General features: G+C 35.3%; 1 protein-coding gene across 1 annotated transcript in view; it reads left to right on the forward strand.

Moving 5' to 3' along the window:
- fliI (FLII actin remodeling protein) overlaps positions 1–22878 on the forward strand; it is an 83560-nt gene that overhangs the window by 20134 nt on the left and 40548 nt on the right. Inside the window, exons 6-11 of the mRNA XM_081751265.1 lie at positions 2403–2619; positions 5772–6013; positions 8558–8652; positions 15506–15576; positions 16712–16958; positions 21210–21395. Of these exons, the coding sequence (XP_081607391.1) occupies positions 2403–2619; positions 5772–6013; positions 8558–8652; positions 15506–15576; positions 16712–16958; positions 21210–21395 (1058 nt within the window). The remainder of the gene's footprint in view (positions 1–2402; positions 2620–5771; positions 6014–8557; positions 8653–15505; positions 15577–16711; positions 16959–21209; positions 21396–22878) is intronic.

Raw genomic sequence — 22878 nt, forward strand, 5'->3', positions numbered from 1 at the left:
ATTAAGAACAAAAAAAAGGTTCCTGATAAAGCTTCCACGCGAGATTCCTAGGAAACTCGTAAAACGTGGTCTCAAAACATTTTTAGGATACTAACTCCTACAGCACCTATCCCGAAAGAAGCATCGAGCGTGGCTTAACTTCTTCTTCCTCGATGTCTGCACCACTACTCAAAGTTCTCTCTCCTTCACCGTCTCCTTCTGGCTTCTCTTAGGTTCTCTGGATGATCGAGAACGCAAAATTTGCTAAGGAGCTCATTCCATACCACTAGACATCTACAGGCTAGTATCCATTATGTTATACGAAGTCACTTCACAGTTGGACTATTTCTGGAGTAATAAGCTGTTAAAACACCAAACACCGTACGTTTATCTCTGATAACAATTTCCAATATTCGCCAGAACGCAAAATTTAACACAATTTAACGTGATCACAAATTATTCCACTTTTCTGCAGACGTTAAACACTGCACGTCTGACTCCTGAAATGGCTGACGCCGTAAGACAAAGAGTTACAAGAAGATGATCCCTAATTGGAAGATAATCATGACGTAATGATCGGATGATAGGCTTCTGTGCGAAGATCAAAGAGAACCGAAATCTCAGCCGCAGCTGTGATTGTGGATTATCCAATCAGATAATTTTACTTCGAAACAAAGAGATGCACCAAGAAGAAATTATGGCTGACTTTATTAATTTGGAATTTTGAAGAAGATTTTACGAAATAAAATTTTTAGCTTTCTTGTGAAGATTCCCTATGCCGAAATATGAATAGAAATGAACTGAAAACCATTGAAAAAGCTGAAATATACACTTATTTGTCTAAAATAATAATATATTCATGGATAAATGCGTAAAATATATAAAATATAATTAATAATCATGTAATCCTCATATACTATCTATCGAAACGCTCTGTTGTACTAAAATTACGCAAAATTCTCGACCTACTGTTCTTCCACTATAAAATAAAAGTTTCTCTTACACTGTAAATAAATTTTTAAAATTTTCTACCAACATACAAGGTGCTCAAAAGCATCGGGCCATGTTACGTTATGCTGGGCATAAGGTAACAGGCAGAAAAAAAATACAATATCTGTAATGCATTTGCACCGTACAATAAAACCAAAACTTCATACAGCATCATGTTAAAACCTCTAAGAGTATACAAACAATATGTGACTGTGAAAAGTGCAATATTTGACAAAGAGAAAAAGGTGTAGATGAAGGCTGAAAGACAATATGAGAGTATGAAGATATCCATATACCGATAAGTCAAGAGTAGCAGAACTCGTGATTGTGGGGCGTATTATTCCTGATACATCCGAAAGTCACTTGTAAGTATAGTAAGAGACGCCATTGAAATGGAAATGCTTGATAATTTCAACAAGGAGGATATATATTGTATATTAAGTGAATGAGATAACCAATTTTCTAAAACACTAAATCCTCTGTAGGTTCAAATTCAGTGATATACAGACTGAAAAAATGCACATCTGTACTGGAATTCGAGCCCGGCTCTCCAAGTTATCGTGCTGATGCGTTAATCACTACGCTGTCCAGTCCGCTCCCTGTACAGTCGAACATTCTGTCATTTGAAGTCGATGTTCAACCACTCAGAGTACATGGACTAAGTCCTCTTATGCTTCAACAAGCCGGTGTCTACATTATAGAACATCTCTGTTGGTTAAATTTGTATTTTATATGATAAATGGAGACTTGCGTTCTTTTAATTAGAAACATGAAAAAACTTTGTTGACAAAAATCATATTTCTGGACAACACTATTTTTTAAAAATTAAAATTTGAATTATTGTATGTAAAGAGTGTTATTGCATAATGTTTATGTAGTCCGTGCTTTTCTTAAGATGCTGGCGGCTAAGCCAATGAAACAATCGTTTTGTAATGCAAATAAACAAAACTCTACGTTCGAAGAACTTGAAACGTACGGAATAGAACCAAACTTTCATCCACCGTATCCAGCGAGAATCGTGATAATTATTGGTTTACTAAGGATTCTCTTAAATAATTTAATGAACTTTTATTCCTTAGATTGTGTATATAATCAAATGTAAACTCTCATTAGTATATCTCAGTTCGTTTATATCTTAAACAAAAGGATCAACTTTACGTCCAGAGCTTTTTACTGATTTATACATGATTGGAAAGTATGAATGATGTGTATAATTTTAATTTTAATGCTTACAAATAGAAAACAACTCCTATTCTGTCAAATTAAACTATGGGTTTTCACTTTTAACTCGAGAGTCTTTTCACAGTCTCTTATATTTGAGTCGGCCTTAAACTTTAATACTGTGATTAATGATTTTTAAGAAGTATTAATGTACTAGTATTTTATTTATGAACGTTGAAAGGATAATTCAAGAAAATTAATTACTGTTACAGATTTATGGCCAAAATTGGAAATCCTAAACGTCTGTCGCAATAAACTGACTTCGTTACCAGCTAACATATGTAAAATCCAGAGCCTTCGACGACTCTATTTAAATGACAACAAACTAGATTTCGAAGGCATTCCGTCTGGCATCGGGAAACTAAGTAATCTGGAAATCTTTTCAGCCGCCAATAACCAGTTAGAAATGATACCTGAGGGTTTATGTAGGTAAGTGCTTCTTTCTGGAAAGTTTCAAAATTATCGTTTCGAGTTGCACAGTTCGATGACACATTTTTCATGTTTCGTCTGATGGCTTTAAACTTATATGAATCGTCGCATTTAAGTTAAAAGATATTGAGTGTATTCATTGGATCGTTGCATTTGAGTAGAAATGTATTGAGTTTATTCACTAAGTTGTAATAATCACTTTTAGTTTGGAGACTTCACCAATTCTAGAAAATTCCCACACAGAATCGATAGTAAAAGAAGTCAGCAACACTCATCTATATGAAACTTAAAATAACATGCATGTATCAAACTAAATGCCGTTGTCTTTTGGCCCAGAAGGTAAAGTAACTGTAAAAATGAAGGATACATGGAAGTTCTTTGAAACAGAGATTTTAAGCAACGTATTGCTTATTTGCATAGATCAGTATATAGCTACTTGCAAATATATACATGCTGACATTAGTTCTAACCATATAGATCAGCGTTTTCCAACCGGTGTGCCGTGAATGGGCCGCTGGTGTGCCGCGAGGAATCGAAAAAAATATTAATTTTATAGTAATCAAATTGCAAAACGTAGGGAAAATGCATATTTGTATTTCACATTACTATGAACCTCCACTATGAATCTACAATTTTAAGTTTCATACGGGGGGTTACTGTTCTGTACATTTCTAATGTTGAAAAAATATTTATCATTGTTATGACCATTATTGCTTCTTTATTGTTGCAGACTATTTCGTAACTTGAAAATTTAAAATATCATTCAATCCTTTCGACAAATTACCTACATTTGTGTTTTAAAAGTAAAGAAGATTTGTTTGTTCGTTCGTTATTTAGTGATCTTCCTTCTTAGTAAAAGGTTGGATACATTTTTTAAAAAAGAAAGCGTATTTTTAAAAACCTGAGTCCAATATTTGATTGCAATTGTTTTCTATTTTTAAATTAGAATGAAAAGTAAGCGTAATGATTTGCCTCGGGGAAAAAACAGCGTTCGAGCTTTCTTCTCTGTGAGAAGGAGATCAATAATAACAGCAAAAATACCACTGTGTTTTATATTTACAAATAATAATATCTATAAGTGTGCCGCGAGAATCCAAGTAACACCCGTAGTGTGCCGCAAGTTGAAAAAGGTTGGGAAACGCTGATGATACAATTTTTATCTATTTGTAGTGTCTAAAATATGAAAATCTTTTTCTTCGCACCAAGATAGAGAAAATTGAAAATGGCATATTTAAAACTCCCCGCTAACTTCGTGAAGTATTCGACTATCACTGGCAAGCCAATTATTACATTTGACAAATTACCATACAGTGCAGTCCCCTGCTTGCCTTTTCGCGTGGACGTCGGAATGAGTCACCTTTAGAACATTTCTTTCAGCTCTTTCTTACTTTTTTATCATGTGATGTACGATTACAAATATCAACTTGAACTACCTTTGCTACTATGATTTAATAGTTGCTGAAATTTTCAATTAGATCACCGAGTCTTCCTCAGCGGTACTTTCTTAATGGTAGGTCTGTTGTCCCGTGCGAAAAATGTAGTAATGGAGTTTAAATTTGTGGATACTTAGGTCACACCAAAAGCAGTAAAATATCTATTGAGTGCGTCACGTTATTCACAAGTAAAAGATTAATACAGTTTATAGTCTGAATGTTGTAACCGCATGGCACATCTACAACAATCTGATTAGTTTTGACTAATTTGAAGAAAAGTTTCAGAATTATTCTGTGAAGTTCTTACACTTAGGAGTACAGGTTGTGCTACTGATAATAGCGAAGTATTTCTAGAAGATACTTCTGTGCCATAACGATCGATGCCTAGAGAAAACCAGATTTTTCAGAAAGGAAAAAAAAAGATTTTACGATTTTTATGGGGGGCAAAAAGGACAGTATGTGATATTCAGAATTTACATATAAAAAAGATACAGCATATGGTTTTATATAGTGACGTAAAATAATTTTAATTGGAAATTAGGATAGTTTCATTAAAAATAATTGCAGCAGACAGAACATATAAAGTATATTACAATTCTCGGTGAGAGCTCATGTAGTTCGGATCCCATATGAAACGCATGTTCTTGTCTCATATAGCTTCGGTGCTGAAAGAGACGATAAACTCAACTCCAACCAAGTGTGTATATATTTATAATACACGCTTTTAATTGTATTTTAATGAAGACCATCTCTTAACAATCATTTTACTGTACACTCAAAAATTCCTTGCAGCCATATCGAAATTCACATTCACATGGAGTTCTGCTTTTATTAATTCACAGTAGCTTCTGTTCTAGACATCAGTATATCACAATTAATTGAAACGGTGTTGGCAGACGAAGATTAAGATGCTAAAACCAGTGGTCGAAGTGAGACGGTATGCGGTGGTATGCCATACCGCCTCTGGTGTATCTGTAATGAGGACATACCGTCTCTGGTTTTTCAGTGATCAAGACAATATCTAAATAGCCGGTATGTTGAGTCAAAATCATAATAAAACATACCGCCTCTGCTTTTTTTTCCCACTTCGAACACTGGCTAAAACCAAAATTATTCTTAAACTTAAGGTTGGGGTGCCAGTTAGGTAGTAGATAAAAGCGCATCTTGTTGCATTTTCTCTCTAAGTACTAAGTTAAATTCGTTGGGTTGCGATGTTAACAGTGTGTGGAAAATTGGTACATCTAATTATCCTTTTTTCGGCACAAACTAAAACATTAATTTTAAAGGTATACAGGACCATAATTTCATTTATTAAAAAAAAAAAAAAAAAAAAAGAAATCGTTTTAGGGGGAAAATAAAAACATATAGTATAAAACGTGTCAGAGAAATGTAAAACTTACGGGAACACGTAAGATCTGGCAACACTGTTGATGTCATTTGATGTCATTAGGAATTCCGTAGTTGATGCTCTAAGAAAGTGCTACTAAGGAAGACGGGAGTTCCCACTGAAACAATTATTAAATGATAGATGTACAGCACAGTTAGTCGAAGTTAATGCAGTTCGTTGTCAATGTTATAACTACTTTCTTTTCCTCTTTTAATTAACTCCAGTATTGTTCTCTCTCCACTTTTGCGTTCATATTACAGTACCTAACATAAAACATTTGAAATGTTTCTTTTGAGTGAAATAGCATTGTTATAATCAGTTTTGCTTTGTAGGTGTGGTTCCCTCAAAAAATTGATTCTAACGTCCAACAAGTTGATCACACTGCCGGATGCTATTCATCTGTTAACAGATTTGGATCTCCTGGATCTGAGGGACAACCCAGATCTTGTGATGCCTCCGAAACCTACAGAAATGCAAAAAGGATCGGGACTGGAGTTTTATAATATTGACTTTTCACTACAACATCAACTCCGTTTAGCAGGAGCAAGTGTCCCTGCCCCCGTGCCCCAGTCGAGTAAGTAGAAAACAAATTTTTGTGGTAATCTTCAATAACATCAATATTAGTAAAATGCAAGTCGTTTTCTTAATGGCGTGATTTGTATTTTATCCTCAGCTACATTTCATCTACGAGAGTCCTGTAGACTCTTGGCTGTTACAAGCTTTGTTGAACACTTCCGTATTCCATTGTGGTTTGTCTTCCTAACTTGATCTATAAACTATTCTGTTCTAAAGATCACTCACCACTTTACATGAAGCGGTTTTTATGTTTTATTCGTTTGTTAGATAAATAAAACCTGGGAGATTGAAATACAGTGTAATTGTTATACTTAGCAGTTTCCTGTTTTCTTCGCTGTGAAGAAAATGTTGGCGTTGCTCATTGTAAACAGTTACAGTGGAAAAACTTTCCATTATAAAACTTCAATTTTTTTTAGCTATCTTAGCTCATATTGATGGGTGATTCATATAAATAGCATATTTCATAGATCAAATTAGGAAGACATAAAACAGGATGGAATAAGGATGATAACAAACCTTGTAAAAACAGCCGGAAGAAGTTTACGGAACTTGAGTAGGTGAAATATAGCTGAGAAAAAGTACAAATTACACCATTAAGCTAACAGATTTTTATTGTATTACATAGGATGAGCGTAAAGAAGCAAACGTTAACTTCAATAATCTTTGTCGTCTATTGTAGAAATACAGTAAAAACTAAAATATTAAATTTTCCTAAAGGTCTTAATACCTGATAGTTTATCAGAAGATGTTCTCAGAAATGAGACAGAAAGTGAACGAAAGAGAGAAACAGCACTTTGAAGAAGAAATGAACATACATTTTCCGTTTAGCAAAAAGTACTTTACTGCAATCGAAACAGGTCAGAGTCGCTTAAACAAACGAACTAGATAAATAGGTCTGGGTTTTCATAGTTAACTTGGATAAAATAAAATGATTGCATCCTTAGTCCTATAGGTAAATCCTGGTTCCGAGACTGGGTGTTCAGTGATGCTGAAAGAGTTCTATTTAAGAATAAAACATTTAGAAACACAACAGTAATCCATTCTCCCTCATTCTGATCGGATGAACTTCTTTTATCCGATGCAGTAGTTCGGTGTTTAAAGTGGGTCGATCTTTGTAGTTCAAAGCCAGTCAGTTCTCTCTGTAAGTTTTTATAGGTGATTTTAAGGATAACTTGTGGTTCGTATGGAATCGCTTATAGAATGATTATTAAAGGCAGTAAGTTTGTATGTCTGTCTGTCTAGAAAAGTGTGTATCAGCCTAGGTTTTCTATTTTTCATTGTTAAAGGTTGAGAAAATACATTCATTTCAAGGTAATACTTGGAACATGTCTGTTATAATAATTGCTACAACATGTGCATATTAAAATTTAATACACAAGGGACGTTCAAACAAAAACAGACAACCAGGTTCACTGGCAGCCAATAAGCGAAGCATGCGCTCGTTTGCACATAACGTAAACCCTGGTGGTGTGAATTGGAAACGACACATTTGACGACCATCAACAGTTTAATTGAAGTCAGTCGTGCAGAGTAAACGTTCATGTTTTTGCCTCAGTAGTTTAATCATGGAGAAATTCCGTGCACAACGATATGAATTAAATTTTACGTGTTATTGAGACAAACGGCTATAAAACATCTAGAGACTTTAAAAATGCGTTTGGTGATTCAATTATGAGTAAATGAACGCTTTTTCGGTGGCATGAGGCCTTTCGAGAGGATCGGGCGAGCATAGAAGTGAAGATGCACATTTACAGCACTTACCAAAGAAACTTTTTTTTTTTTTTTTTAATCAGCTGATGATATATCACACCCCCAGGAAGAGAATAGATCTCGTGAGGGAGTGGAAACTTCACTATGAAAATTCGCGTGTTCATATTGCGACAGAGTAATGGCGTTTCTCTCCAAGAAGAATATACGTAGAGATGGTCTTGCTTCCTCTATATAGTCCAGATCTGGCATCAACTGACTTCATTTTATACCCTCAGGCCAAAAGAGACCTCGAAGGACTTCATTTTCTAAATTTTACGGGAGCTCTGGTGGGTTTAGAGAGGTTTTAAAGCATTTCCGAAAGTGGGTTCAAATAGGTATTTACTGGATGGCAGTGAAGGAGGTCCAAGTACATTGCTTTAAATGGTGACTATATTAAACGCGATTCAAGTGATACCGAATAAAAATGTTAGTTTTAAAATGACAGGCTTAGTATCAGTCTTTATTGAACACCCCTCGAATTCATATTACATCATTGTATCTTACAATATTATAGTTTGATGTTTGCAGTAGTTTAAAAAAAAAGAAAAAAAAAGACAGGAGCATCTTTAACGTCTTAGAAGTGTCGGGTATTGAACTTGAAACTTTGTAAACTCAGCTTGAACAATTTACAATGTTAAAACAGAGCTTAAGTGTGTGTTTCTATTTTGCTAAATGTAGTAATGATCCTATTATCGTCCTTGTATAAGCCTCAAAAGTCCGACACTGATTGACTGTGTTTTAATTAACTGAGGAATCTATACTGTAAATAAAATTACAATTTTGTCTGTTTCAGATGTAAGCAAAGATCCAATAGCTCGGAAATTGAGACTTCGAAGAGGAAGACGTGATCAGGAGGAAGCCGATCAAGATCAAGCAAAAATACTAAAGGTATTCACAGAGCAACTTAATTATAAGAAAATAGTGAAACATTATCATACATCACTTAAAACGTACGCTGTTATGTCTTTTCATAAATGCTTCCACAGACAGAAAGAAGAATTAGGAAAAAAAAAAAAAAAAAAAAAAAAAAAAACCAGAAAAGTAGTAGTGAAGTATCAAGTTGGGCGCCAAATTGAAACTCAGTTATGAGTTGCTTTTGTCGAGTTAAAGTAGAGATTGGTTGATTGATTAAGGCTTTACTGGGGCTGTCAGCATCGAGTCGATTAGCCCCGTCGCTGTTAAAAGTAGAGAGTTGAATGAATAAAAATGAAACAAATGGAATATGTTAAGTTGGTAAGGGTACTGAATAGAGGTAGAAGTACGGGTGTTCGATAAGGCTGAAGACCTATCGAACTTCGGGAGTGAAAATTTATCGAGTTGTCATCGGTTACTCGAAACCGTTCGAGTATTTGAAATTATCGAAGTTTCGGGTATTATCGAAATTTCGAGTATTATCGAAGTTTCGGGTACTATCGACATTTCGAGTATTATCGAAGTTTCGGGTATTATCAAAAGTACTGATGAACAGTTCGGTTCCTTCAACTCTCCAATGATTTCTTCTTGCAACCAAACTAGTCAAACAACTTTTTTCTTCTGATAAGTTATTGCAAAGTTGTACTTGTCGAAATCATATGTAAAATTGTTTTTCTGCCTGCTCCGTTATTGGCGCAATCGGCAGAGTGACTATTAGTAGAGTAATGTTGTCTTGGATTCCAATCCCATTCGGGTGATGCATGTTTTCTCTTCCTCTTTCTCTCTTCTGACAGACTGCTTAAACCTTGTACAGATATGTGGGGAAAAAACTTTTCCTTCACTACACTGCTAAGGAGAGAAGTTTTAAAATGAACACTCTGCATATATTATATACAACTATGATAACCTCGAATACATCGTTTCTTTCGAACACTCCGATAATCCCAAACTTTTCTAAATATTCAAGCGACTCGACAAATGCGATCATATTGATATATTTCTGTATTTGCTGTTTTCAAACAATTCGAGATTCTCGAACAGTTCGAGTGTCTCGAAGTTATCTTATGTTTCTTACATTTCGAATGCCTCGAACACTTCGAGAGTCTCGAACATTTTGAGTCTCGAACATTTCGGGAGTCTCGAAAGTTCGATAATTCGATAAAATTAAAATTCTTTATCGATGAAACGGTTTTGAAATTTTATCGAATTGTTATCGATTACTCGATTATCGGAACAGCCCTAGGTAAAAGTTCATGCCAACAGTATGTAGAATGGTCTGTGATATCAATTAGCATTTTTTTAGTTTCTCACATGTATACTCACGTGCACATTAATGAAGAATCATGCTATAAATAACCCGTACATTCGTATGATGGCATCTGAATTTCTTCAATATATAGGAGAGGGAGATGGAAACAATAATTGCAATTCAAATAACCCAGAACAGAAATGCTTTTGGTGAATGATTCAAAAGTCCATTTAGAGCCAGATAGCATATATCACACTCCGTAGCAGTACACACACAATTATACAGTTTAATGTAGCATATTTTACTACTTGGGAGAAATTTATGTATGCAAAGATAACGGCATATCCTGAACCAGAACCTAGCAAATGTGGAATAAAGTCTTACTTTTGGAACAAGTTCATAAACTGTGAGAGAGTTTGAGAAGGGCACCATATGTGTTCCGAGATGTCCCAAACACCTTCAGTGCCAGTTTCGTCCATCCTGATCTCACTGACCATTTCATATGCTGAATAGTCTTTTGAGAAAGTCATATACGATTGGGGGCAATACATCTTGGCTATAATCCATTCAGGTGAAAGTTTTCTCCAATAAAAAGGCCCATAAACGCTTTAGCCTTTATTGTTTCTCAAACGGACTAAATTTACACCAATACAAACAGTCACACGACCTCCTATCATACGATATACGCTTAAGAATGCAACTAGTATATTATCATTACAACACTCTCAACTGAACTGAACTAACTTTACGGACAGCTACTAGGGGAAAACATATTGCTTCTCCTTAATGTAAAAATACACATAACTTTGCAAGTTAAAACACCTTTTCTGTGTGGCCAGGCTTTATTATTCATTAAAGAGAAATCCGATCCATTGCATCCTTAAGCAGACTAACGTATTGTTGTAGAATTTAATCTCAGTAGATCCGTCTTGTCCCAAATATAAGAAAGATTTTTTTTTTTTTTTTTTTTTTTTTTTAATGGTTACCGGAAATCAACTAAGACTTCAAAATGCAGCATAATTTTGGCTCTAACATAGATATTAACACTCAAATTAATACTTTCAAGTTATGCAAGTAGTTACCAGATATTAACACGTATTTGAGTCGTTTTGTCGAGAGAATCTGATCTCGTCTGTAGATAACACACAATTCTTCTTGTTCTTAATCCTTGCACAGTGTTTCTTATATTACACTAAGAGAGGTTTTCTACTTCACTATGAGTGTATTATGTGTGTTCATCAAGCAGTTATTTTGATAAATGACGGCCATATGCACTATGTGAATTTCCTGGTCTGAAGCAGCGTTAATGTTTACATGTTGCTGAAACTTTCGCTAGAGCGTTGAAATTGCTCTGTGTGGAAAAGTTTAAAATCTTGAACTAGTGTCTGCTTGGTTGGACCACTTTCATATAGGAAATCCCCTTTGTTCCGTAATTTATGAACATGTGCATTATCATTATTATTTTAGTTAATAATGAAAGAAGAAAAAAAGAAACTATAATAGTTAATCATCTATGAGTCTCTAGTTATAGAGTATTTACAGGATAAATATCTTATAAATTTACATTTGGTTATTTTGGATGTATTTTAATTATTGCCGTAGTGTTGAGGATACTTGGATTGAAATTAGAGATAGCATTAAAATTTCAGCAAAAGAAAAATTGGGACACGCGGAAATATGTAGGAGCAAACCATGGTTCGACCAGGAATGCAGAGAAGAGAAAACGCAAAATTACGCTGGCTACAAAATCCAAATGAAATAACTACACAAAATTTCGCAGATATCAGGCGGGAAATTTCCAAAACTTTTAGAACAAAGAAACGCGATTTTCTGAAAGCTAAAATTAAGGAACTTCAAGATAATAGTAAAAATAAAAATATTCGGGACATGTATAAGGGGATCAACGAATTTAAGAAAGGCTATCAACCTCGTGCTTATATATTAAAGAAATCTGACGGTACAGTTCTCACTGACACGGATAGCATCTTAAATAGATGGAAAGATTTCTTTGACGATTTGCTTAACACGCAACCAAAAACTAGTGTGCGTGGAGAAAAGGAGATACACACCGCAGAACCGTATATTCCAGAACCCAACCGAATAGAAGTAGAAACCACTATAAAGAAATTAAAGAAACACAAATCTCCGGGTGTAGATGAAATTCCGGTTGAGTTAATTTTAACTGGAGGCGAAATATCGTGGAACAAGATACACAAACTCATTCTCCTTATCTGGAACAAGGAAGAATTGCCACAAGAGTGGAAAGAATCAACCATTGTTCCAATTCACAAGAAAGGCGACAAAACTGACTGTAATAATTATCGAGGCATTTCTCTTCTGTCAACATTCTATAAAATCCTTTCAAATATTCTATTAACAAGACTGACCCCCATACGCAGATGAAATTATTGGAGATTATCAGTGTGGATTTAGACGAAATCGATCAACTATCGACCAAATATTTACCATTCGCCAAATACTCGAAAAAAAGTGGGAATACAATACCCCGGTACATCAACTATTTATTGATTTTAGAAAGGCGTACGACTCGGTTAGGAGAGAAACATTATACAACGTTCTTACAGAACTTGGAATACCGAGAAAGCTGATTAGATTAATTAAGATAGTTTAAATGAATCCCAAAGTAAAGTCCGGGTACGAAAATTTTTGTCCACGAGCTTTCACGTCGAAAAGGCCTGAAACAAGGAGATGCGTTGTCGCCATTATTTTAGACTTCGTTCTGGAATACTCTATAAGGAAAATCGAAGATAGCAACCAGGGCCTAGAGTTGAACGGTATTCACCAGGTTATGGCATATGCTGACGATGTAAATTTAATAGGGGATGATAGGAGAACAATAGAAAGAAATGCAGAGATCTTATTAAACGCTTGCAGAGACATGGGTTTAGAAGTAAATGCAGAGAAAACTAAATACATTGAAGTGCGTCGGGACCGGAATACAGCAAATTATGGACGCGTTAAAATATTAAATAATACTTTTTTTGATAAAGTGGATAGTTTCAAATATCTAGTATCAGTATTAACAGAGGAAAATCATATCCACGGAGAAATTAAATGTCGACTAAAAGCAGGGAATTCGTGCTACTATTCGGTTCAAAATCTCTTGTCGTCGCGAATTCTGTCGAGAAATTTGAAGCTTAAAATATACAAAACGATAATCATGCCTGTTGTTTTGTATGGCTGCGAAACATGGTCACTTACTCTGAGGGAAGAACATAGACTGAAAGTATTTGAGAACAAGATCCTGAGACGAATATTCGGACCTAAGAGGAACAGGAATGGGGAATGGCGGAAACTTCATAACGATGAACTACATAATTTATATAGTTTACCCAACATTGTTAGGGTCGTGAAGTCTAGGAGGCTTGGGTGGGCGGATCATGTAGCTAGAATGGAAGAAAGTAGAAACGCTTTCAAAGTCTTGACTGGAAGACCAATCGGAAAACGACCATTAGGAAGACCTAGGCGCAGATGGGAGGACAATATTAAGATGGATCTCGCAGAGATTGGAATACAAAGTAGAAACTGGATGCAGTTAGCTAAGGATAGAAGTCAGTGGAGAGCTTTTGTGAACGCGGCATTGAACCTCCGGGTCCATAGGCCATAGAGTTAGTTAGTTAGTTAATTAGTTTTAATTATTAGGCAATTTGGTACGTATCGAGCACCTTGTCTGCTGGTGAATAATGTTAAATGTAGTGTTTTGAATAGTCAAAAAGTATATACCGGCACTTGTATTTCTTGCCAACAAATATATAGAGTTAAATTATAATATTCTCATAGTCTGTATTTATATCTTTAAAATGTAAAGATTGGGACAAGTGTAAACTATTTAAAATTAGTTGCAGTATATCGTATGTGGAAGTCTATATTGGGAGTTTACTCCAGGCCAGTGCTTTTTTTATTTTTTAGAGAAGTTCGGAATTATGAAGAAGCAGCCCGCCAGTGTGGTGTAAGAAATAGATTGTGCTTATTTTATAGATCTTTTTCTTTTTAAAAAATATTAGTGTTATAAGGCACAATAACATAAGTACGATAAATACTTTACAATTTTATAGAAGGTTGTTCAGTTTATATTGGAACGCCACTGCCATCTGGGGGAAATGCCTGGAAGACGCGTCTGCTGTTTTGAGCAGTAGTATGACTGAAGTTGTAGATGGGTGAGTTTCATCAAATGGTGCCTTAATTCGTCCCTCTCGAGACAAAGGGGCGTATCTCATTTTTTTCAACTTTTTCAGGAGACAAGTTTAAAGATTTTATCGTAATTTATTGTATCGTGTACTGTTAAAATTTGATTTTGTAAGTTATATACCTGAAACTAAGGAAATCAGACTAAATTTTAGAAAGAATAAATAATGAGAAAAGGTTTAAACTTGTGTTTCCTGTAAAAGTTAAGAAAATGAGATACGCCCTTTTGTCTCGAGAGGGATGAATTAAGTCGATACTGGGAAGGGTATGTCCTGGCGCTTTTTTATGCAAGTTTTTCCGACATACATTTAGCAAAACACTGTCGGGAGAATGGGTTTGCACTTAGGGTGACTACTGCGAAAGCTATTGTGGCCCGTTACACAAGCCAGGCGCCTGTGGAGTGAAAGTCATAAAAGCACTAGGAAGATGATTAGATTTGAATTTAGTGTCCCTTTCAACAGAGGAGGTATATGAGACGTGGACCTACATCTTAACGCGGAATCCGAATAATATGAGCTTCTGCCGGGAATCGAATGTGGGACTGGCACCCCCAATGCGCATATGCTAACTATGTAGCCACAAGGGAGCTCCCACCAGGAAGAAGGCTTCAAGGAAAGTGACACCCGCAATGTTGCAGGGGATCCGCCAATTGTCGTACCAGGAAAGTTCACCAACCTACGTGCGATGTCGTTCAATTTGTCATCTTTCACTGTGAACACAATCGTTAGTAAGGGGCTCCCAGAACGAAAAACGAAGTGCAAGCAACTGTTTAAAAAGCACCTGGCGGATCCAAATGGTAGACAGTCGCCACAATGGATGAAGCATAATACCATCTTATTGATGGTGGTCACATTTGGGCGCTGACATGCCTTGACGCAGGTAATTTGCTTATACGCAAGGTTGATAAAAACGAGAAAGTGAATGCAAGATATTTCCAAGAATTTGTGATGACTCTTAATCTTTCGTATCCACATCCCACAATTATACAGTGAGGACGCCAACCAGGTGAGAATAAATATGGACAAAGCTTGTAGTCATACCGCCAGAAGTTCTCTGCGTTTTTGTCAAGAAATAGAACGGAAATTAAGAATTCGTGACATTTTGTTGCAAGACATTCCTGTGAAAAGAGACCTGATGCCAGCCCAGTGGATTTTTGCAGATTTAGAAACCGATGTCGGGCAGTAGTTCACAGTGCTGAGGGTCCAATAGAACGTCGGTGGTGGTGGCTAGGTTCTCGTAAGGTCTTGCGAGTGTCTTTCAAAATCGATCCGATACAAATCGAAAAAGGTCTGCACTTTAGTGACGATTGTTATATATTGAAGTACTGTAGCTTCGTTATATATGAATGAGCTGTTTTTCTTTTCTTTGTTGCAGGGCATGAAGGATATTGCAAAGGAGAAGAATAAGCAAAAGTTGCAAGATGATTCAAAGGCTGAATCGTTGAAGTAAGTACATTTTAGATAAAGAGATGTGCTACTTATATCATGTATAAATCAATTTAATTTAAAAAATAAGTAAGTTTTTCTTTCAGAAACCCTTTGTAAATGTGCTGCTTAAGTAGGTTTAAATCAAAGAATTTACGCTTTTGCATGATAATAGTTTTGTGTACTTATAAGAGTACAAAACGTAAAAGAAAACAACGAAGGTGCTATTTTGAACAAGAGTGTAGTCTTTTGATTCTGCCGTGTAATAGTGAAGATAATAGGAAGTATCTATGTTAAGAGTAGATAGAAAGCAACAGATAGGAGAATAAGATGGAAGCGAGCACGCAGTGAGCTACAAAGAACTAAAAATAAACAGCACAGGAGAATAAGATGGAAGCAAGCACGCAGTGAGCTACAAAGAACTAAAAATAAATAACACATTTTTGGTTTTTCACCAGATATATGACTTAGAATCGAGCCCTTATAACCTCAAAACAGTTACATATTGTCTCATTCGTTAATTTCTATTTTGTAGTAACTAATACGTAAAATGTTATGTATAATTCATTGCATAAAGGTGAACACAAATTAAATAGAATTGATTTAGAACTCCATATATTATGTATATCTGTCATTTACATAACCAGTAAATCACAGACATCTTTATAGTTCGGCGTTCTAATTAGTTCTATCTTAATTATTAGAATAAACAAGTACATAGATACTGTACCATTTTCTTAGCAACTGAAATCAACATCGGTTCGTTGTCAGAGTGACAAGTAAATAACAGCAGTGAACACAAATGCTTGAAATAAACAACAAACAAATCAATATTAATTAAAAAATTTTAGACTACATTTATTTTTATTTTTCTCTCTTTCCTGGCTTAAGCAACATTTGTAAGCGCTTTTTGCTTTAAAGATGGAAGTGCATAAAACGTTATCGTTGCACCCTAAATACTTCAGAATTATGTGCTCTGTCAACTGGAGCTTCAAATTCAAATTTAGTTGTTACTGAAGTTAAATATCGATTTAACTGAAGTGTATAAGTAAATTATCCTTAAAGTATACAAGAAACTTTCCATATGAAATATACCAGTTCTTCTATCGTACCTACGAATACACTTTATGTACTTTTCAATATTTCATTTTCACAGACCTAAAAGATGGGACGAAACGCTGGAGAAGCCTCCTTTGGATTATTCTGAATTTTTTGATGATGATTCGGGACAAATTCCTGGATTAACGATTTGGGAAATTGAAAATTTCCTTCCCAATCAAATTGAAGAAGCTGCTCACGGGAAGTTCTACGAAGGAGACTGCTACATCATCCTCAAAACATTCATTGACGAGAACAGTTCTCTGAACTGGAAGATTTTCTTCTGGATTGGAGACAAAGCTACGGTAACTTTTAATTAATATTTCGGTTGTATGTAAATACAATGAAGGAAAAATAACTTAGTGTAGTTCTTATTCTTTGATATTTAGTACAGGGTGACCACGCAACCATGTAAACCGGGAAACCAGAAATATACCATGAATTTTGTTATCAAACATTGGAAATACAGACTTTATTTTAGTGTTTTTTCATTGTATATACAGTTGACATTGTAAGGTTAACAAAGGGAACAAGGACAATTTTAATTACTCTACTGCAAGGTACCGACTGCTGTGCCGCGCCTTAGATCCCACCCACGCTTCAGGCCTGCACCAAGCTGTTTTTATTGTAGTTGTACAGATAATAAAGGTTATTGTTATAAACTTTCCGATTGTTAAATTGGAAAATATTGGACTGTCAAAACCACGAAAAATTCGTGAATGAAAGTATTGAGTTTGAGTGGGAATCCTGTAGTAAACTAAAAAAGCAGTAAAATTGGGGAGGAAAATATAGTTATTCTAAGAAGAAGACATTGTTAAAATATTGTAATAATACTGTGATTGATATACACTATATCTCTAAAATCTTTATCTGATTTCAGTATCCATTTTGTTACAAATTTGTATTTTTTTTTTAAAAAAAAAGTTTAATTTACTAAAACTCCTTTATGTATTTACTCTGTCTGCCCGTATGTCCGTCCGTCCGGGAGACAAAAGCAATCTCAAGAACCACTTAATGGGTCACCATCAATTCTGGCCAGGCAGTAGGTCAAAAGTTAGGAATCAAGTACGTTGCTAGAAGTGATATTCAAACCGGATGTGGTAGAAATTAATTATATCCAGTTTTATTGTTGAACACTATAGAGCGAAAACGGTAATACAGGGTTTTCATAAAGTATGGGCGGATTTAATTCGCTTATAATTTACATAAAAATGCTCATATTGAAATCAAATAAAGTGCAAACGGTAGCGGAAGGATTAAATTTTTACCTGTAATCTGCACCAGCTCAGTTCATTCACTGCCACACCTCCAACTGGGCGCCATTTACGTCCACTTCTGTGGGCTGTTGATGATGCTTTGCCTTACCCTGTCTCCAAGAACTTAGCATGCCACTTTTGGATTGCACTCTCAGTCGGTGCCGGCTTTTTGAACTCTTTGGTGAACTTTCGACACACCAGAATTGGTGATTTTAGCTCTGCGTACCACAGAACACATTGCGCTTTCTCTTTCACCGACGCCATCTTTGATACGGTAAAAAAAAATAGTCTTCTCAGAGGAGTTTTTCATTTATTTATTTCTTTAAAAGACACACACACCAATACAGCTTACAACTTACTTTTAACAGTCAACATTGAAACAACAATGAAAACAACGATGGATGGAATTTGGTACGAAACTGACCCTTCCCCTCCCTCTCCCTCTCTCAACGTGTTCAGAGTTGCCGCTTATCTAACAGGTTGCCAACTAAAAATTTAATCCTTCCGCTACCGTTTGCACTTTATTTGATTTCATTATGAGCATTTTTATGAAAATTATAAGCAAATTAAATCCGTCCAGACTTTATGAAAACCCTGTAGATAGCAAGAAGTGGCTTCCTGCCATCTTAATCCTTAACTCTCTAGTAAAAAGTGATAGAAAGCCACTACAACTTCCAGTTTCAATATTGATCTACATAGAACGGAAACGGTAAGAGACAGTAAATAGCTTATATATATATATATATATATATAATTGATTTCGCGTTTTAAAAAATACGTATCATCTCTCGTAACCGTCTATTCAAACTGGAAGTTGCAGAAACAACCATTTCCAATTTTAATGTTGATCGCTATAGAGTTAGAAACGGTAATGCTATCACCACTCACTGTTTCAGTATTAAGATAATATCATACTGTGCAAACCAAGCTTTTTTTTTACTTGGTGTATACATGACACTGCTACTTTTTAAAGCCAATAAGGCATTTTGAAATAGGACATGTATATAAACTTCAACACGCTCTTTCGAACGGTTGGCGTTTCAGTCCCATATGATTAGTTTTGTCGAATGATAACGTTTAGAGACATCATGTATATTTATCAGATGTAATGCAATGTAAAGTTCAAAAATAAGGTAGCAATGAGAAATATTTAAACGTGCCACATCTATATCTTGTGGATGAAAGTATTGTGTCATCCCATAAGTAATGCCGTGTTTCTGCACCGTAAGGAAAAAAGGAAAAAAAAAAAAAACTCACCTGAACACTGCCGTTTGTCAGGAAAGTAGTGTAAGTCACCCTGCACAATTCTCTGCGACCTGTCAACCAGTTGTTGAATCCCCTATTGAAAGAAGTCACCGTATTTGGAGGCAAAGAACTAGGTCACTGTTCGTCACACATCATCCTCATCTTGCAGTGTTTTCTCGGAAAGGTGGTTTTTCAGGCTGCTGACCCCCCCCCCTCCTCGCTTTAGGTACCCACTGACGTTTGTGTGTAATGTTATGGCAGAGGACCCACTTTCTATTCCCTGTCATCATTCTGTCCAGAAGTTGCTCACGTTTGCAATGAATGATTAAGGAACTGCAGATGTCAATTTGCTACTGCTTCTGTTGAGGCGTTAACAGAAGCATGGGGTACCCATTTAACGAGTTTTGACACGTACCTAAGGTCCTCAGATTATGATAAACGGTTGAGTGGGTGACATGGGGTTCGCTGACCAGTTCTTCAACAGTTTGCAGTGGATTTGCCCCCATCACTGCTCAGGGTATCGTTTCCAGCTGCACTGTTCTCCCTTCTCGTGGCTTATCGGTGAGGCTGGTGTTCCCAGACAGAAACCTCTGAAACCACTTCTGGCACATCTACAACACTTTGCCTATATATGGCATTGATGTTTCTGGCGCTGCGCTGGCTGAATGTCCCTGGTGAAATTCATACAGCATGACATGCCGTATGTGTTCCTCCGACACTGCCATGATCAAACACAACTCACAATTTCAAAACGTGGAGTTGACCGTTCTTTTTCTACACATTGCAGCACAATGAAGTGTCCTATGTGACGCATTTATAGCAAGTGCCACCGACTTCACTGTTCGTTCATCAAATTGCGTCATTGCAGTGATTATCGAAAATTCGACATTACGTATGGGATGAGCTGATAGTTGAATGATAAATGCAAGAGAATAATGATAAAATATGTGTAATAATAAGTGAAGCCGCGAAAGTAGAAGTTAGCGAAAAGTCATTAATTTCTTCTAAGTTAGGGAGGGATGAGTTAATGTCCTTATTTTTGCGATTTCAACCCTAAACAATAGAAGTGTTTTTTAAGAAAAGGGAAAATTGGAAACTTCCGCGAAAGTTGGGAGGAGGCTTACCCCTTTATCTTGAACGATCTAAACTCCAGTAGTAGTGATAATCGGTAAATCTAATAGAAACTAACTACGTTTCATCAAAATAGAATAACTTCTAAGAAAATTGTTTTGTTATGAATTGTATATACAAGTTTTCAAATTGAAGTTGCATTTGCATTTACCTTTTTTTAACCTACTAGATTTTAATGGATTTCAATTCCAACCAATAGGCTTTATTGGTAAACCTCGGAGAAAATACATGGTTTGTCATCAGCATGGATTTTTTTAAAAATCAAATTAAAAGAAGAGAATACAGAAGCACTTGTGACATGTGCAAGGGTATGATTTGTCCATGTCTTAGGTGTATTGTAAACGAACCTACGATCTTGCGTACCTGAAGCGAGGACCGTACTGTTGAGCCACAGTGAGCCTATGTAGAACGTAAACGCAGTCCTATAATCAATTTATTACTTACTCAGTAAGGTTTCTGTAAATTGTAATAGGGTTTGAATTTTTATCCTGATTATTACCGTTGTAACGGTATTGGGGGACAACTTAAATCCACAATCGTTATAGAATATAGTGGAGTATCGTAGGCTCGATTTCCAGACCTGGTTACTCTGAACTAAAGATCTCTGGATGTTCTGTAGTTATTTCAATACCTTCAATAAAAGCTAGCATCAGTATGCTTGTATTAGTTCTTTGCCAAATATGTGTTCTTGCACTGGCAGATTATTTGTCAGATGACATAAAATATTGACATTTTATTACACGAAGAAAATAATAAGATAATAAAATACACTCGTGCAGACAAGCTATTTTCATGTAATATCCGAATAAGAATATTGCATTTGTGATTCTATTTTACAATTAGATATAATTTAAATTTGTATTTTTATGTTTCCTCTTCATAAATTATCCTTTTTTTTTTTTTTTTTTTTTTTCGTTCTCACAGCTCGATAAACGAGCATGTGCAGCAATCCATGCTGTGAATTTAAGAAATTACTTGGGAGCCCAGTGCCGAACGGTTCGTGAAGAGCAAGGAGATGAATCAGATGAATTCATGTCTCTTTTTGATACAGATATTGTCTACATTGAAGGTGGAAGAACATCAAGTGGATTCTACACTGTGGAAGAAACAGTAAGTGATAAATTATAGTTGTGGCACACTGAAGAAACTAGAATAGAAATACAAGATATTTTTTTGTTGCATATATGGTTTAATTATACTGTAAACTTTGTGGTGCGAATTTATGTTTTTGATTTCTGATTATAAATAAATATATTAAAGGACATATTTAGTTCGCTATATATAGATGCCTGAATGACTAAAAGAAAAAACAGATGATGCTGTTATCCAGTCTCGTACTACTAAAGTATGTGCCTTGAATATGGGCGAGAAAGCACTACTCCTGTACTCTTCAGGCAAGAGATTAAATAAATAAATAAATAAATAAATAAATAAAAACAATAATAGAAAAATAGGTACTAAAGATTAGAGGATATCAAGACCATGTAAGATTTAATAAATAAATAACAGTGTTGTAATGGACCAAATAGTTTCGTTACGTTTGTTTATGTTATGTTTTAGAGCTCAAAAAATCCCGGACGCTAGTCACCATGAAGACTGAAAATATGAGTCTGGCGCCTATATATATATATATATATATCATATTGGATTTCCATTTTTATGGCATCTAGTTTTGAGAACTAGTACCTAGGTCAGACGACAATTTTTCGATCACTGATCTATTTGATGTCTCAAAGGTGTCATATTTACTGTCGATTAATTTTTGATCATGTCTAATATTCCCAACATCTCTTTCTACGTAAGCTCTGTTTTATACCATTTTATCACCTCTTATGATTATGTAACTTTCTTCTTTAGTCGTTAATTGTTTCTGTTATCTGTTTATATCAATATCCATGATATAAACAGATAACTTATGCATTCTATTACTGTATATATGAAACAGGCCGTCGATACGGCATATCTTCCAGTTATCTTAATGATAAATTTCTATCTGTGGTTTTCGTAACAACAAATTGTTATAAAAAAATGTACAGTCTATATAAAACAGCTTAAGATGTATGCAAATCATTGTCTAATTCAAATTTTGATTTCCAATTCTAGTAGAGGATAGATAAATGATGTGTATTTCAGAAAAATTATGTTGATATTGAGTATTATCATCGCTAGACCTGTGATACACTTAAAAGCAATGTATTTTCTCAAGCAGATAAATATAGAATACAGGAAGCTTATGTTATTCATCCTCTTGCAAATGTCGCAGTGTAGATAAAGATTGCTCCATGTAGAAATGTTACTTTATAAAGACAAAAGCAGCAATACAATTCCTAGCGTAACTTTTAAGTAATCACTATACCCGTTGAAAAGGGATAGAAAATACTTCTTTACTTGGTATGAGTTTTCGTTTGTTCCATTTCGTAACAGAAAATGAAACGGGTCATTTACTGCACTAAATTCTATTCTGACTCGAGATTGGTTGAAATTTCGTACAGTTATCAGGCTATTATGTAAACTTTCAATGATACAGTTGATCTAAACAGCAGGGTACTATTTACAGGATATATGTCTTGATACCTAGAGAGATCAGAATTCT

Source organism: Thermobia domestica, chromosome 3 (assembly GCF_964235325.1).
Source record: "Thermobia domestica chromosome 3, izTheDome1.hap1.1, whole genome shotgun sequence".
NCBI lineage: Eukaryota > Metazoa > Arthropoda > Insecta > Zygentoma > Lepismatidae > Thermobia > Thermobia domestica.